This window comes from Cetorhinus maximus, chromosome 5 (assembly GCF_964194155.1).
Source record: "Cetorhinus maximus chromosome 5, sCetMax3.hap1.1, whole genome shotgun sequence".
Taxonomy (NCBI): Eukaryota; Metazoa; Chordata; class Chondrichthyes; order Lamniformes; family Cetorhinidae; genus Cetorhinus; species Cetorhinus maximus.
Window position 1 is genome coordinate 25,850,063 of NC_135883.1, and position 18,507 is coordinate 25,868,569.

At 42.3% G+C, this 18,507-nt stretch overlaps 1 protein-coding gene across 4 annotated transcripts in view; it reads right to left on the reverse strand.

Moving 5' to 3' along the window:
- Positions 1–18,507, reverse strand: part of lpin1a (lipin 1a) — an 85,600-nt gene that overhangs the window by 22,373 nt on the left and 44,720 nt on the right. For all 4 annotated transcript variants that reach the window (XM_078541603.1, XM_078541601.1, XM_078541604.1 and 1 more), the window contains 7 exons: positions 14,012–14,141; positions 11,947–12,259; positions 10,645–10,738; positions 10,353–10,540; positions 7,058–7,151; positions 5,890–5,959; positions 3,114–3,206 (listed from right to left, as the gene is read on the reverse strand). In XM_078541603.1, the coding sequence (XP_078397729.1) occupies positions 3,114–3,206; positions 5,890–5,959; positions 7,058–7,151; positions 10,353–10,540; positions 10,645–10,738; positions 11,947–12,259; positions 14,012–14,141 (982 nt within the window). The remainder of the gene's footprint in view (positions 1–3,113; positions 3,207–5,889; positions 5,960–7,057; positions 7,152–10,352; positions 10,541–10,644; positions 10,739–11,946; positions 12,260–14,011; positions 14,142–18,507) is intronic.

Genomic DNA, 18,507 nt, shown 5'->3' on the forward strand with positions numbered 1-18,507 from the left:
TGTAGGCAAAAGTAAATAGGCCCTGTACCTAGTGTTGGGAAGGGGAGAGGAGGAGGAGATTCTCCAGATATATGCTTAGGAGCTAGTTGGATGCAATAGTGGCAACGTCAGGAGTATAGTTTCAAGAGCACGGGTAGGTGACCTGACACAAGTGGTCAATGTGAGCGAGTTCAATCTTCAAATGGTATATCCTACCAGCTGTTCGAGTAGCCTCATCCAATGCTCAATTCATTATAGTCCCACCAGCCACTCCCCAGCAATTACTTTCACATGCGCCACCTCATCCTTTAACACACACAGACCTGCTGTAAACCTCGCATCCCACAATGCTCAGCTCACACAAACTGGCAGCTATTCCTCCATAACAGCCATATGACCTAAATATATTGCAGGGCTCTCACTGGCACACTTCCCACTCAGGTGGTGAATAGCCGGAAGCAGCAAGAAAGAACTGAGGGAGAAGCAGCCTGCGTGTTTTACCCCTTCCCATGGTGGCCTCTCTAGGGGTTATCACTGAGGTTATGGCAATTGCAGGGAAATCAACGATGAGGGTATCTGTACACCTAATCCTCCTCCTAGGATAGAGGCGAGTCCTATATGCGGTGAAACATCAGACACAATTGCACTGGAGCCAGAGTGGGGGGAGAAAGAGAGTGCACATGACAACTCGCCAGGAGGAGAAGTCACATATTAGTTCTTGTGCTGAGAAGTCAGATGAGGACTTTGTTAGGCCAACTACCAAAGGCGGCTGTTCTGATGAAGGGTCACCGACCTGAAATGTCAACTTTGTTTCTCTCTCCACAGATGCTACCTGACCTATTTCCAGCATTTCCTTCTGTTTTTTTTATTACAGAAGGTGGCTGATGGGTGTACACAACTAAATACTTTCTCCATTTGAAAATCTGCACACAACGTCAAGGAACGTCAACTTGGTGTCGGGCTTTGAGCAGAGCTTGGAGCCCATTCTTTCCAACGTGGAGTGGGTGGTCACCTCCATCAGCACACATGGAACCCAAAGTAATGACATGTGGCTGATGACTGATGTCACAGCTCCCTTTGCAACACAAGCAGCTTCCATCAATGGCCTAACTGATGCAATGGAAGCTCAGACTGTTGTCACCATGGCTGTGGATGCCAGTCTTCAAAGAGGCTGCCAGGGCATCACAGCAGTGTGACCTGTTCTCCAATAGATCAGCAGAATTGCTGAGGCATTACTCTAGGGGAACGGGGGGGTGGTTCCATGGAACACAAAACTGCTGTTGTATCTCAGGATGACAGCATTCCTGTTGCCAAGTCTATCCCTTCACCCATTCCCTTGATATTGCCCGGCAGTACAGACCGAGGTGGGACAGTCTAAAGCTGGGCTCTCTAGGTCCAGAGCTGCTAGAGTTTGTCATTCAAGACCATCTGCAGTCTTCCCCATTGAACATCAGCAGCCTTCCACCAGCCATGCAGCAGCCCCTGCAGTAGCACTATGTAGGAGCATGTGTCCAAAAGCATAATAATAGCACAGTAAGATCCCATCTTATCATCATAGTTTCACATAGCTTCGGAAAATGTGAAGAAGAGTCTGTACTTAATGTTATTTTTACTCTAATAATTTACGCAAATATAATTGGTCCAGACCTTTCAGCCTTGAATTCCACTGATCATTATGAAGTCAAATGAGGCTAACAATGCTCAGCATCCCCCAACTGTTGTCAAGCAGCACAAGTTGGGCAGAGGAGTCAGGAATTCTGGTGGGAACCACGAATACTGGGTCTGTGCTGAGAATCTGCTGAGCTGCACATGTGGCTCTGGTGCACAGAACTTCTGCATGATTAAACATGGACCCTGATATTGGAGAAGGTGAGGCCAAGGGAAAGGAAATGCCATTGCTAGAATTCCCTTGCCCTGACGCCTCTATTGCTAACCCTACTCTGAGCCTGAATATTCAGGAACAGAGATCACCAACATCCATTCCACCACCATGCCCTGGTCCGCTGCCAGGGTCAAAGGAAATTCTAAAATGCAAGGTGATGACAATACATCTTTAAGTTTCAATGCTGCCCCACAGTAACTACTTACCTTATCTGTGGAAAATGCAGCTTCAAAACTGAACACCCCAAACATCCATGCCTCAGATTATTCCTTCCATATATTGCTGAAAAGAGGGACATGTCAAAGCTTTGCAGACTGTAAGAACACGTGCACACAATGTGCACACCATTTCAGCTAAACAAAATAGGTGACAGCCATTCGCTGGCTCATTCCACAGGGAAATGCCTTGGCCAATCAGGGCCAAGCTGCCTGGTTTAAATTTCAAACAATGCTTGGCAGTTAACTGTCAGTCATTATCACTGGTGCATTCTCCATGGCAACACCTCTGCCAGAGTCCACTTGCCAACCAATCAGCACCCTCCTCACCTGCAGTATAAATCAGTGTTTTCCCCTTATATTGGTATTCTTGAGAGTGTGTCCTGATGAGTGCAAGACGAAAAGCTTCGACATGTTTCTTTTCAGTAATACTCGAGTTCTGTACTACGAAATGACTATTTGTATTCCTTCCATATACTTCTGCCTCAGACCTCTCCTCCTCTTATTACTTATAATAGTCTTACTTCACACCCACTGATATTCCTCATGTCCCTATTGTTCCCTGCCACGAACGCCTCCTCCTTCAGGTCATTCTCTGCTGCCAGAAAGCTTAGAAGGAATAACAATGTTTAAATACGAATAGCATGAATGGCTGGGATGGAAATTTCCACATACCTCAGACAAGGAGGATTCAGATATAAATCAGGAAGGACGGGGATTCAGAAACTGATCAGGAGACAAAGGGTCAAGGGAGGTGGATAACTAATAATAGGAGGCAGGAGTATGTCACAAGACCGCAATGTGGGAAGAATTTCATAGTTAAAACTGGCTCAACCTCAGCTAACTACAAGATGAATTCCCTTCTTAGAATACTTCATCTGAATCAATATACATTGCAAATGGACTGGGGTGATTTCAAGTTTAATTCCATAGCATATTACAGTGAAATTGTACCCTGTTTACATAGCATGACTCGACATTCCGAGGAGGCTATTATGTGACAGATTAAGATTTAGGGGTAGCACTGGGAAACGTACCACTTTCACTTTGTTGCTCCTTCCGCGCCATGAAAACCACCATCTGCCACCTTTCTGAGGCATCTTTTCCTTAATTAGGTTTTCCACGGTTACCTGTTATAAATGTACAAAAGTAACTAATGGAATAAAAAAAAAACTGAACCTAAACGTTACACAAAAACAACAAAATGCTGTTCTCCAAGTGAAAGAAGCAAGAATAAAAAACATACTTTGGGCTCAAAACTAATCTTCGCAAACCAAAATGCTGCAATGTTGAATAGCGAATGGAGGTAACTGAGGCATGAGTACTTGAATGGTTTTTAAAACAAATTCAAAATTATCACCAAAGAAAAATAATGAGGGAAAGAGAAAAGATTAGTTTAGAAATACATAAACCCAGGTGTTTATATTTCAGACTTGAGAAATAGAATTTGACAAGTCTAATCAGACAGAGAAATTTTAATGTATACATATAAAACAAATTTAAAATATTCAACTCTACCTAAAGCTCCTAAATGATAGAACATTAAAGCTTTAATATTGTCTCACGCAAGGTAATATTTTCTATGGGAATTTATGTTCTCCTCAAGACCAGCTCCCATGCCATTAGGGCTCCATGGTTTTTCTTTTGATGGTTATGCAAATAAGCTAGTATAACTCAAGCACATATTTATTGTGTGCATAGGCTGATGCAACAGGTTGACAGGTTGGTCTATATTTTCCCCACTTGAAGTCCAGTGTGGTAACAGCACATGGGTGTGCACCAGTTAAGAACACTAGAACCCGTGGCAAGCTGGCAGCTTTGCTCCACTTCACCAGCACTGATATTAAGCAGCTACCACAAGGGCTGAAGAAGAGGTGGGGGACTGCATAGCATGATATTTCTAGTTCTGATGCAATGTCATCAAGAACCATAGAAAAGTTACGGCACAGAAAGAGGCCATTCAGCCCATCATGTCGGCACCAGCCAAAAAGAGGGGGAAAAAAGCCGCCCATTCTATTCCCATCTTCCAGCACCTAGTCCATAGCCTTGCAGGTTACAGCTCTTCAATATTAATAATATTACTAACAGCCCGAAACATTAATTCTGTTCGTCATCTCTCCACTGCTGCTGTTTTTATAACATACTTACAATGTTTTCTTAGAACATACAGCTTCGCTCTACTCCATTATTAATATTTAAAAATTGTTGGGGACCCAAAAGTCATGTACAAAAACAAACTAACAATGTAGCCTTGTGCCTGCAGCAGAGCACAAATGCACAAGTGGTGCCACATGCCAAGATTCTCTCCTTGCTGGTCATTTGCACAGCTAGAATTCACATCAGAGGTGAGAGTCTAAAAAACGTTGATGTCAAATTCTAATGTCCATAGTATTATTGGAAAGAACTGCCACTATTTGACCAGGAGAACACTTATCATGTTTTGTTTTTTTCACCGAGTTTAAATTTAGTACTGGCAGGCTAATGTATAGATGTTAGCTCCGATGGTTGACATGGCAAGGGTCCTATATGATTTGGGGTTAAGCAGTCAAATCAGATCTTTGCATATAGGAATCCACTGTATAAAAACAAAAAAAACAATTGATAGCAGTGAGCAATAATCATGGGACTTCATTCACTAAAGCTATTGGATTAATATTGTAGGAAATCCAGATGCTACAGTCGATATTCTCAAAAGGATAAAATGGAAACACTTGTTGCTTAAGAATTCATAATACTGGTTAAAAAAAAAGTGAGAGTTTTGGATGCTGGTAAAAGGGTCCAAAAGGAAAAGCAAGCAAGTTTGGCTATCACCTGTATTAGCACAAAATTGACATACATCAAACTCACTTAAAATAAATGTATACATGTCTAAACCACTAGTACAAGCGGTAGGAAACTTTGTCCTAAATTTAGGTGGTCCCAGAGATTAGGCTGGGACACAGACATTGGATTCCAGTTTATGCCAGATTCCCTGTTTTTTCTGCCAGTTTTACAGAGGGCCTTGTTTGAGGGATAACCTCCACCCCAAACATGCTTAAAGGAGACACAGTCAGGGGAGAGGGCTTGTTGTCTGGGTGTTGTTTCAGTCTTGGCCTGGCACATCAAATGAAAGGAGCATACTGGACTCCTGACCAGCAGAATTGGGGCTCACCCAAGGGTCCAACCCCAAAATTGGGGCTTGACCAACCCCCAGGATTTTGCTAAATCTTAAAGTGAGAGCTCAACCAATCACCTCCTGAGCTGGCAGTGATAGGAAGCTGATCCACATTGCTTCCTCCAATTTCCTCTTCTACCCTTCTGTAGTGGCACAAGTCTCTACCATAGGGATGCAGCTTAGGGAATTTTCATTCAACCCTGGAAGGTCTAGCAGTGTTTGGGGTTGGCAACACTTATTCCAGATCTACCTGCACATTTTCAGCCCCCCTGCCTCCTGAAAACCAGGGGATGGGTTAAATCACTGGATAGCCAATCACTACAACTTGAATTTCATGAAAACTTGGCAGAGCTATGGAAACTGCATTTCATAGAACGGGATGTCCGAAACATTCGGCTTGCTTCCTACCAGTCAGTTACAGAGCAAGGGTGTTTTTTCTACAAACTAGTAATGTGCTTTTGGGCAATTCAGTTTAAACATGCTAAGGTTTGTACAATAACAACTCAGAATAATTCCTATGCTATGAAGTTAGCATGCAACACATTGCACTATAGCAGCACAGCATGTTATAATCAAATGATTATTAATTTTAAACCCCCTACTTAGTAGACAATCCTGGTCCCTTTGCCAAGTCATTTGCCATTTAAATATTAACTCACCTTTGGCAATGGTTTCTGGAATGTCTGCACTGCTAGAAGCATAGGAGCAGCTGTTGACCAGTTATAGTACCTAGGTTTTGTCAACAGATGAAAATTGTATTATCATGTAAAGTATAGAATCCCAGCAGGTTGATCAATCTTCAATATACTTGCATTCAATTTGAAACATGTGGGATGTCTTACTGCATTACAGGTGCTACATAAATGCAAGTTGTTGCTATGTCTTATAGTTAACCATGAAGGCACATGACGGAAGGCACATGATGGAATCAAAGATGCAGTGACATGGCCAGTTCTATAAAGTCAATTAATGAGCCTGTCTAGTGTTAAACTTCTAACATCCAAATGGTAAAGTAGGAAACCAGATTCTAGTATTTAAATTAATACTAGATTTATTTAAAATTACAGATGCTAACGTCCTCCCTACCAACATCCAGTGTCCCAAAAGTATCTCTATGCTCATTTGATAAAGTTTCTCATTATATGTGCTCAAAGTACTTGAATCAGAGGGTTGTGGGTTCATGTCCCACTCCCGGAAAAACCAAGAACTGTGATTGTACTCGAAAGAGTTGCAATCTGTGACTGTTGATAACTCAAAAGAATTTACCCTCCATCTGTATATCCTTAACCTTAATAATGCAATTAACATACTATTAACACTTAGCACCAGCAAATCAGTAAGAATTACTTTGCAGGATATATAACAGAATCAAGTTTCTGCACTATGCTTTAATAAAATTAAAATGTAAACTAAATGAACTGCAGTGCAATTGGAGTTTTATCATGAAGCAGCACAAGGCACAGCAGATGAAAGATGATCAGAGAAACTATGCACTTTAACACATAAGCCAAAAGGAAGGGAGTTAGGTCAGAGTTCTGAAAATATAGTTAAAAACACACACTTGCTGCAAAAGTGCTACTTATTGGGCAAAAATATATGACAAATATAAATCAATTGATTCTTCTTTTTAAATTTTTTTTGTGTTCCCCTTGAATCTCTTGCAAAGCATTTAAGATGCTGGCATAGTATAGGGTCCACGCAAATATGAAACATAAAACTCTGTTTCTAATCAACCATAAAAAACTTCAAACTATCATATATTCTGAGCAATTATTTGGTACAAATTTGCCACTTGGTTTCTCTGTCCGTCCATTCCATTGTACTTACTTGCTTCCAATCTTCACAACCAGATTGGGGTCATCAATGATCCCTGGATTCTCTGCAAACTGTTGATACGTGACAGAATGTTGCACAAATTGTTCTGCAAGAATAGAGACAAGACATCAAAATAATTAAAATATGAAGACTATTCGGCCCATATTCGTCCATCTATCCAGGAAGACCACAAGTTTCCCCCAGTGTAACCTTCTATTGTTTCTAAAAACAATTCCAAGGTTTTGCCTCGACAGCTCCATCTGGGAAACTATTCCAAGGCCCGAATCTTCTGGTCAGCGTGCGGGGGCGGGCCGACGCGCAAAATGACGCTCGGTGACGTCGGTCATGCGTCCCGACATCACCGCACGTCATTCCGATCTTCAGTGTGGTAGGCGCACACCGGAGTCGGCTGCGCGCCCAAACTGTCAAAGGCCTATTAAAAGGCCATTCATCAACTAATTGAGCTGATTGTCTGGGCTGCCCATTCAACCTTAAGGTTGGCGGGCAGGCGATGAGCCCGGGCGGCTATTTCTCATGAAACCTCGCGCGTGGGCAGGGTGAGGTTTCATGAAGGCTTTATAAATTAAATACAACTTTTTTATTGAAATACATAAACATGTCCTAGCTCACTTGACACTGTCACACTGTCACATGAGGGGACATGTCGGAGTAATTTTTAAAAATCTTCCCCCCCCACCACCATTTTTCATAATGAAATTAATCTCCGGGGCAGTTCCGTGCCTTGGAGATTTCGGCACGCTTGCATGAAAGAGCGCAGGCCCCGACTCTGCCGCCTCCTCCCCCCGCCTGCACGGAAGTGCTGAGCGCTTCCGGGTGCGCGTCACGCTGGGCGGGCATTAATTAGCCCACCCACGTAAAATTGCGGCGCGCAGCCGATCAGGGGGCGGCAATCGGCTAAGCACGCCCGTCCGCTCCCACCCAGCCCGCACGACGGGGAGAAAATTCTCCCAAGTGTCCACAATTATGGTAGAATAAATTTATCTTGAGCCTTTCATTGACAATTTTCATATCCAAATAGGTAATAGCTCCCTTAGCTGTTGGAAAGAACTTCCTGATATACGCCCTAAATTGATATCTAACTAGTTTCAATCCATTTTCCCTTGCCCTATTTGCATATGTACAGTAATTTTCAAATTTACTTTAACTGTATGATTTACAAACATGCAAATCTCAAAGACCAGCTTTCAGATGCCTCTTTTCAGGACAAAAAACCTAATATTCGCCAATCTTTCCTCAGAGCTCTCACCTCTAACACCAGGGATTAACCCAAGGGTTCTTCTCAGCTCTTCCTCCAATGCTTGGATTGCTCCCTTGCATTTTGGCAACCACAAATGGATAAGTAACCAGGGTGTGATCGGCCAAACTACTCTACAGGCCGAAGAGGACTTGCTCCAAATTGTACTCTACTGTTTCAGTTATATATTTTCCTGACTTTATTAATTGCCACTTGGTATTCATTAGTAGATTTGATATGTGGCATGTCTAAGATTCCCAGGTTTCATTCAGTTTCACCCTTAGCTCTTTCAATATCCTTTGTGGATTACATGTGATGCCATCGTTCCTAAACCCAGTACTTCATATCTGTTCACAGTCAATTTTCATCTCATGCTCTGCCCACGTACACATTATTATTTAGTAATCCGTGTCATCTTCTCAAAAACCATTGCTTTTCCTAGTTTGGCATAATCTTCAAATTTGCATGGACTCACTGATATAAATCGAGAACAGCAGTGGTTCCAAAAGCGATCTCCAAGACACCCCACTCTGTACTCCTGCCGTATTTTGACAGTTAAAATAGAGACCAGGTTTATAAGATAGTAGAAAAGTTGCCAAATAACAGTGTAAGGGAGCTATTATCTATTTGGATATGAAAATTGTCAATGAAAGGCTCAAAATAAATTTATTCTACCATAATTTATTTTCATTCTTTTTCAACGACACATTTGTGGAATTTTCCATCTATGAACTGCAGCATTTTTCCTTTTTTTAAAAAAAAATATACTCAGTGTAGGTTTCAGCATAGTCAAATCATTGGTTACCTTAGTTTGATGAAGCAGGAAGCTCACAACACACCCATGTTGTGATCAACAAAAATAATCCCCTATTGAATCTGGGTGCTGCTTTCATTTCCACAGCCGCCGTCTCCCTGGCTTCTCCTAGCAGATCATCTTTGTAATTTCATAACAGTTAGCTCTGAATTTTGCTCAGCTTGCTATTGTGGATTTGAACCCATCAGGACCAGGGTTGAGCTCAAACTCACTAAAATGGTATATTGTTTTCTCCCCATTAAGAGGGTAAACCTCATTCTCCCCATTGAACAAGGGAATAATATTTGGCTTGTCACACTTGTTCCTCATCACATGAGCCGAACTCTGTAGAGTTTTGAAAATTGCATTGTGCATTTTGACAACTTAAGGCTATCATATACTCGTACCAGCAGATGGGAGTCTAAATGAAGACTAAAAGAATCCATATTTTACAGCACGTGTGGTTCTGATCTGAATGCATTTTGCTAAATCTTACTGTTTCTTCCAAAGAACTTCACAAATTCAAGTTGATTTAATTTTTTGAGGGAGGTGAATAATGACAGCTGAAACCACAAGATAAATCTGAGAAATTTCTTCCTGCCCTCCTAAAGCAATTACTGAAATCGTCAATCTAATAATCTAATGGTACAATCTATGCTCTTCAAATTTAAACAGATGCACTCCACAGACGTTTCAGTAGCCCCAGATGCATAGGACCCACAGTATATCATTAATGTCTAAGCATGCCTTAATCATGCTTTTTACTGGATATTCCTCTAGCTCTTTCTTAAAGTTAACATTTACGTAGCATTAACTACTTTTGATGGGGATCTCTTCCACACATCTCGTGCGATTGTCCAATTTCCTCCGACTGAGGAGAATTGATATAGCCTTTGGCCTGTTTACTATGAATTAAGTCAATGCAATGTATCCAAACTAAACAAGAAAAAATGCCCGATTGTACTTGGCGTTCTCATTTATTAGATGTGAAGCAAATTAATGGTAAATGGTGTGCCTTAGATGCCTTAAATGCTGGTGTCCAAGGCACAACCACATCACAACCATGGATTCATGGACATCCATCCACTAACACATTTAACCAAATAGTAATTGTAAAATTAAGTCACAAGTGATATGGCAATTAGATGAATACATTGGTTGTTGTGGCATACGTACAAGATATGGATTAAATAGTTTGGCTCTGGCTTTGTTACGACTTTTGTGACAAAGTACAGGTTTCTTTCTCATGGAATCTTTACCTTTCGTTATTTCTTTGTAGTCATTAAGCCCACCACAGAGTGAAATGGCAATGGCTGGCAGGTCACCAATAGTATCATAGAAGCTGTCAATTCCACTGTCCATTCCAGAGCTGCCTACAGTCTGTGGTGACTGATTTTCTGAATGTGCTTCATTTTCACACCAACTTCTGCTAGCTGTGCCATTTTCACTGCAGAAGAAATAATTACAGGACTTTTAATATGTCAGGTACTTTCTAGTTGACATTAAGCCATTGACCAAGCTTCAAAAGAAAATCTACAGCTTCATGGTTACCATTTTGGAAAATAAAGAGCTGCAATTTCAGGATTCATCTCAGTGATATCGTCCAGGTAGACACCATCAGCACCCAGGTGACGACTACGTTTATCTGAGAATGTAAAAAAAAAACAAGAAACTAAAGATTTATTCTGGGCTTCAGCACCAATGTCATTTCCATTTTACTGACATGAGTCATCAATTGGAGGAGTATGCACCTATAGAGTTTCAGCAAATCTTTTCAGGAGACTATTTTTTTTTAAATCTGCTAAGTGACATCATCTACTACAGTGAAGCAGATTTGCACAGATAGAACACACCTCATTCTTGGCAGGACAGTCTCAGTCCTCGGGTGATGCTCCAGTTAACAGCTCACCATGCTAAAGTGCTCCACTTACCTCATAGCCCCACGCAAAGAGAGACAGTTCACAGAGGAATGTGTTATATTTTGGAAATACAAAAAACTTAGGGAGCAGCAGAAGAAAGAAGACAGGAAGTTGTCCAAAAGGAAGGAACTGCTCATTAGGTCAGGAAATATACAACAGAAACATTTGATAATTTCTCTTTTAGGAGTTGCAAAAGTACAAAAAGTACTTTCAATTTAATACGGGAAAGGTTAAAGGTGCAAGGCCCTGGTTTTTAAAACGCCTGCAAGGAAATAGACTTGAAAGTGAGCATGCCGCCTCAAATTTTTGATGCATATTTTGAGAGTGGCCTTGACATGTCAAGTTTTTTTTTTTGCTGGCTATTCTGGGCTTTGCTTAGTCAGGATTCTGTGAATGAACCGTTAGTACAACTGCCAGCAGCATATCTACATTTCACATTTATGGCAGCTGATTTGATATTTCATCTGCTGTTCAATGTGTTGTGCGGAGATAAGAGCTCATCTTGTGGGGAACTGCAGAGAAGAATCCACTTCGAGACTCTCAACTGCAAAGAAATATCCTACAAATGTACTTTCAGTAGTCAGTAGATTCGGTGAATATTAGCTCCAATGCTCTTTACAAAGAATTACTAAAACCTGACACAAAGGATTCAGATCTTTGGCTTATCCCTAGTTTTCAACATTTCTAGTACCAGGGCAAAACTTATGTAATTCATTTCTAATAGCCGGGTGCTTTTCAGTTGATTTCTAAGATTTCAGGACCATTACACTCCAATCAAAGTATTCAACATTTATATCTGCATCATATTTATATCCCCATTATATAGTATCTTTATTCTATTATGAAAAATTAAGGCTAAGGTCCTCCAGTTCTGTTTTACAATCATGGAATCTGTAGCGTAGTGATTCACCAATGCTACTTCAGACAGCCTTACCTTTCTTCTTGCATGGGGAATCAGTTTTGTTGATTTGCTTGATCTCATTGTCAATAGGGTTTGACTCCCCATTTTCTGGTACCAGTGGAGCTGTTGACGGTTCAAAGCTTTCTGAACCATGTGTAAAATTGTCCACAGACTGAGAAGTAATCTCGCTTACTGCTAAAGGCTCAGGTTTCACTAGTGGAGGGGGAGTCAATGAACCACCATGAGAGTTTACAAAAGGGGCACTCTCGATTACTCTGAAGTGAGTGTTTCCTGATGGAGTGATGGTCACCCTGTTAAGTTCTTCTGTTTTTGGAAGAGTGACAGGCTGAAATAAAGATTGGAGACGATTAACGTTTGTTGCACTTACTCATCCATATCATTACTAAAATTTCTCCACGTCTAATAGGTAGTTCAGTAAGAAGGCTTGCACTAATTCTAGGAATGTTGGATATGGCTGCATGAAAATACACTCACATTTCAAAGTCAGGCTCGCTATAAAGAAAAATGAGGGGGGGGGGAAAAAAGAGAATAACAACAGAAAGAAATAGGGAAACAGTAAAAGAAGAGAATACTTTCTTCCATGTGTCACATGGTAGATATAGCTTGCCGCTATTAGCCATGTTTATGTTATGGCTTCACATACACAATTTACAACTGAAAAAAACCATATGATTTTAACATTTCAGGTTTCAAGTTACTCGTATACAATATAATCACACATTTCCTCACCCGTAATAAATTGAGGAAAATCCATTTATGAATACATTAAAATTCTCAATGGGAGTGAAGCAGAGACATTAGAGAGAACAAATACAGATCTTCACAAGCAGGATTGAAGGTGGAAAGAAACAAAAGTGCAAATGGGATTCTGGGCTTTATGTACAAGAGCATTAAATACAGAAGGGTGGTGCTGAATCTGGACATGATATTGGTCAGATTGCATACTAGGGCAGTTTTGGGCATGTTTGTAGAAAAGATACTAATACTTTAGAAAAGTGCAACACAAGTTCACTAGGCTGGCATCAGCGGTAAGATGATATAGCTAAAGAAGAAATTTATGAAGCTACATTCATTTAAGCAGAGAAGATTGTGACTTGAAATCGAACTGCACAAAATTTTGAGTGTTTGAGAAGGTAAATAGTCAAAAGATTACTTCCACAAGTCTATAAATCAGAAACAAAGAGACAAATTAAAAAATGACAAAGCTTGGGCAGTGGGGGAGGAAGATTGGCAGAATGCTTTAAAATGGGGGTTATTAGAACGCATTAAACGGAGGATGGTTCAAACAGAGTCAAGCATGGCATTTAAAATATGACGGGTGGCTTCCCATGCACCCCTGACCTGGTCCCCATAACACAGTGGTCAGGCAGCAAAATTAACAGGCCACCCACCATTTTAAAAACATTAACAGGCAATTAAGCTCATTAACAAGCCCAACTGACCCAAATAATACACTTCCCATTCCATAAAACGGTTGCCGTGGGCAAGGGGGCAAGATTCAGATGGACGTTTTTTTAAAAATAACGTTGTGCAAAAAGCAGGTAGGAAGGGAGGTGCATCTTTGTTTTGGGGGGTGGGGTTGCTTTGGGCTTTTCCCTGCCTGGCCATCACAACCCGCCACCCCACCCCTCTCCCTAGGCTCCTAGGTCCCTTCCCACCATAAAAGCCTGGGAATTACCTTACGCCAGGATCCATCAATCTTCTGTGGGCCTCCTTGCAGTCCCAGCAATGGTCTCTGACACTGCTGGCCAAATCAGATTGACTGGCAACTCTCGAGAGGGATGGCGGGGGTGGTGTTCGAAGTCTGACCCTCACCAGAATAAGGCCACCTGCAGCGTGTTATTGCTGTGGGATGGCTTTGTTGAGCATTGGTTGGTGCGGCACCAACTTTCCTTCCAGGGAGGCAAGCAATTCATCATCTCCCCACCTCCCCCCTCAAAATTCAGTCCTATGACTCTACTACAGTATATATTTGTAGGCAGCGTTTTCTCATTTGATAGAGGTTTTAGTGTTCTTATAAATTAACATTATGAATACACTCTCACGATTATACAATTTTAAATGTTTTTCCAGATACCTTGCCAGTTTGAGGTAGTTCTCCCCATGCCCAGTGCATTTCTGTGTTTATTCTATTCATCCCTCTTTCTGATGGCTTGCTGACCAATTCAGAATCACTGTTAGGAGTAGGAGGGCGGCATCTTGAAGCACTGTAAAATAGGAGTAAATCTTCAATAGGAATAAAAATCAGGTGTGGCACAGTTTGTCAACTATCAGCCATTCTAAGCTATCACACAAATCAAGGTCTACCTCTATACAAAAATAAAAATACCTGGAAAAACTCAGCAGGTCTGGCAGCATCTGCGGAGAGGAACACAGTTAACGTTTCGAGTCCGTATGACTCTTCAACCGAACTAAGTAAAAATAAAAAAGAGGTGAAATATAAGCTGGTTTAAGGGGGCGGAGTGGGGGGTAGAGCTGGATAGAGGGCCAGTGATAGGTGGAGATAACCAAAAGGTGTCATAGACAAAAGAACAAAGAGGTGTTGAAGGTGGTGATATTACCTTCAACACCTCTTTGTCCTTTTGTCTGTGACATCTTTTGGTTATCTCCACCTATCACTGGCCCTCTATCCAGCTCTACCTGTCCCACCCCTTAAACCAGCTTATATTTCACCTCTTTTCTATTTTTACTTAGTTCTGTTGAAGGGTCATACGGACTCGAAATGTTAACTGTGTTCCTCTCCGCAGATGCTGCCAGACCTGCTGAGTTTTTCCAGGTATTTTTATTTTTCTTTTGGATTTCCAGCATCCGCAGTTTTTTGCTTTTATCTACTTCTATATGTTTTAGTTTAAGTAGAAGATTCAGCTTCAAACTTTTTAAAAAGGAAAAAAGGATATAATTTTAATGAGCCTAACCCAAGATTTCTTCTAACTTGTATCAATTAATACAATTTTAAATGCTGCATGTTTTATTAATATGATAAACGAATACACTGACATCTACCATATGAATAGCTAATTGCACTGCAATTCAAAATATATATATTTACACTCTTCATTGTCTGTTAAAAAGGATGAATTAGAAGTTAGTTATTAGTACTTAGATGAAGATGCAGATGTGGCAAAAAAAAGCTATTAACCTGCTCTTTAAATGTATAATTGTGTACATTAGGTTAGAAAATGTATTCACTTCATAAAGATAACCCCTAAAAAGACTCCTTCCAATAGTAAAAAAGTTGACTGAAGGCAAAGTACATTTAACACCAATAAATCACAGAGTACCCAAAACATATGTACAGAAACTATGCTTATTGTAGCTCAATAGGTTATTTTATGATGTAAATTCTGCTTTTGCCATATTTATTGGTTTGGAAATCAGTTTAATTCCATCGGTTATTATTAACAAAGAAGGGAAAGTGCTAAGGTAGACACACAATTAGCTCAGTGGCAGGAAGCAAAGGGTAACGGTCGACAGGTGTTATTGTGACTGGAAGGTTGTGTCCAGTGGAGTTTCGCAGGGATCAGTAGTCACTGGCAAGAGGGAGCCATGTGATGAGCCAACTAATCCTCTGAGTTTTAAGAAACCGTTTTTCTCCAGGTCACGGAACAGAAGGAGACGTCAAAATAAAAATAAGCCGGACCCAGAGTGGGTTCTCTCTCTCTCTCTATCCATCCTGCAAGCTTGAGCCCTGGTTGGTGTTTGACCAAACACCGCCTGTGGCATGAGTGAAGAATCAACACAGCAGCTGTCTCCAGAAGAATAGCTATAAATCATCCTTCAGCTTCTAATTAGTTTGGTGCCAAATCCATAAAGATTATCGAACCCAGCCTGAAACCATCTAAGTTATCAATCTGCAAGATCTGTATACTACTGACTTTTAAACCACTTAATCTGTTAGTTGGTATTACAGAACTGGAGTATTGCTAAAAAAAAATGGACACAAGCTAAGGTTTTTCATCTTGCACTCATCAGGACAGGTCACAAGATTACATCATCAGCGGCCCCTCAGAATCAAGGATGACATCCGTCAGGCTTAGAGAGACTTCAGATGACTGAGGAGCCCAATTCTAGATCCACATGTCCTTCCGCAATGGGGGTACATTTTTGTGCAGGGGAGTGGAACTCTCAGCCCTGGATTGGCTTCCTTCTCCTTCCTCTGCCACTTCTGTTCTGCCTCGCTGCCGAGTCGGAGCCTCGAAACGGACCAGGTGTCGCCACGCCGAGCGATCGGCAGCATTATCCTCCTAATCAGTGGTGTTAATTCCTCCATGCTTTAGGGCGACCTTGAGTGTATCCTTATACCTTTTCCTTTAGCCACCCTTTGAGCATTGGCCAATGGAGAGCTGCGAGAAAAGAAAACCTGCCTTGGGAGGCAGTTTTCAGACATCCGGCCGCATAGGCCCAACCATCGGAGTTGGTTCTGAAGGAGCAGGGCTTCAATGCTGGTAAACACAGCTTCATAGCGAACGCTCGTGTTAGTCCGACGGTCCTCCCATTTGATCCCCAGGATTCCACGCAAGCACAATTGATGGAAGCTCTCAAGGATCTCAATGTGGCGTCAGTAGACAGCCCATGTTTTGCTGCAGAAGAAGAAGAGGGTGGTCAACAAAATGGCCTTACAGAAAGGTTCCTAGTGTCAAAGACAGCTTGAAGGCAGCATTGGAACAGCTGACTCTGTGTTAGGCTTATTCATCAATGGTAATCCCTTGGGAGAGGTGGCTGCTGAGATAAGGGAAGTGCTGCACATACTCCAGAGCCACCCCATCTACGTGGATGGCACGGGGAGATGCTCAACTGGCCTGGCACAGGTTGGTGAAGGATCTTTGTCTTGGCGATGTTCAAAGACAGGCCAAGCCTCCTTTGCATGTCCTGTATAGAGTGAACCATCACGCAGCAATCATCTGCAAACAGAAGGTCGTGGATGTCCATGGTAGTGAGTTTTGTTTTTGCCCGGAAGTGACCAAGATTGAAGAGCTTACCACCCAGATGGTACTGAATGCTGACACCAGGTGGTAAGTCATCTCAAATGGAGGTGAACAATGACAGTCAGGTAAATGGTGAACAAGGTGGGGGCAATCACACAACTTTGTTTGACCCCAGTCCGGATGTCAAAGGTGTCAGTTTCAGATCCTCCACTCAGGACGTTGGCAGTCATGTTGTTATGCAGGCGTCTCAGGATGGTGACAAACTTCAACAGGCAAAGTGTCGGAGGATGATCCATAGAGCTTCACGATTTAAAAAAAGAGTCAAACACCTTGGTCAGGTTGATGAAGGCGAGGAACAATTCGATTTTGCTTCTGACATTTTTCCTGGATCTATCTAACCACAAAGACCATGTCCACAGTGCCCCGAGACGATCGGAAGCCACACTGGGTTTCTGGGAGGATCTCCTCAGTAACCAGATGAAGGCGGTTCAGGAGGATGTGGGCCAGGATCTTACCCACGATGGACAGGAGGGAAATCCCCCTCTAGTTTCACAATCAGATTTGTCCCCCTTCTTGTGGATAGAAATGAAGGTCGCGTTTTTGAGATCTTAAGGGATGTCCTCTTCATCCCAGAGGCAGAGTATGAATTGGAGTCGTGCCAGGAGCTGATCGCTGCCAGCATGGTAGACCGCTGCGGATGTACCACAAGCTTTGTTGGTTTTCATCTATTAGATGGCTCACTCAAGGTCATCACCGATGGTTGATGTATTGCTGAGGGAATCCTCCACAGGGTGTTGTGGGGTTGTTTGTGGGGTCTCCTCCAATACAGCAGAGTCCCAACTGAGGAGCATTTCGAAGTGTTCCCTCCAACGCTGAAGGACAGAGTCGTCATCCTTGAGGAGCCGGGAACCATCCTGTGATCGGAGAGGGTTTTGTCCGGTCAAGCGGGCTCTGTAGATAGTCTTGGTCGCCTGGAAGAAGTTGCGTATGTCATGCTGGTCAGCGTAGACCCGAAACTCGTGCACCTTCCCCCCCGCAGCCCCCCCCCATCCACCAGTTGTTCTTCATGTCTCAAATGCGTCGCTGTATCACAGCCATCATGCACCGGGTACGTGGGAGACTTTGCCAGGCGATGAAGGCTACTCTCTTCCGCTCAAGATTGCAGAAGTGTGTTACTGCCGTCAAAATCAGTCCTGGCTCAGTTGTAGTACAAGCCCAATAATGTGTGTGCAGGTGTCTAGGACATGGACTGGAGTTGCTCCCTGTATGTAAATGGCATCAGTGGTGGGCACTTGCTCCAGTGCACCGTGCAACTGGGCCTGGAACTCTTCCCACAATCCCAGATCTTTCAATACTGCAACATTCAGCTTTCTTCGGGCGGCTTTTTGGGTCCCCTGGCATCTTGGCGCCAGGCAGATGTTCATCACTGAGTGCACAAGTCAATGGTCCATCCAGCAATATTCAGAACCCTTCATGGCCCTCGTGACAAGCACAGACCTCAGGTCTCTTCCTTGGACAATGATGTAGTCCAGGAGGTGGCAATGTCCTGACCTCAGATGCCTCTTCTTCTGGTTCTTCTGGTGGAAGACAGTGTTCGTCCTGCTCAAACCATAGTGGGCACACTTGTTCGAGAGTAGGATGCCATTGG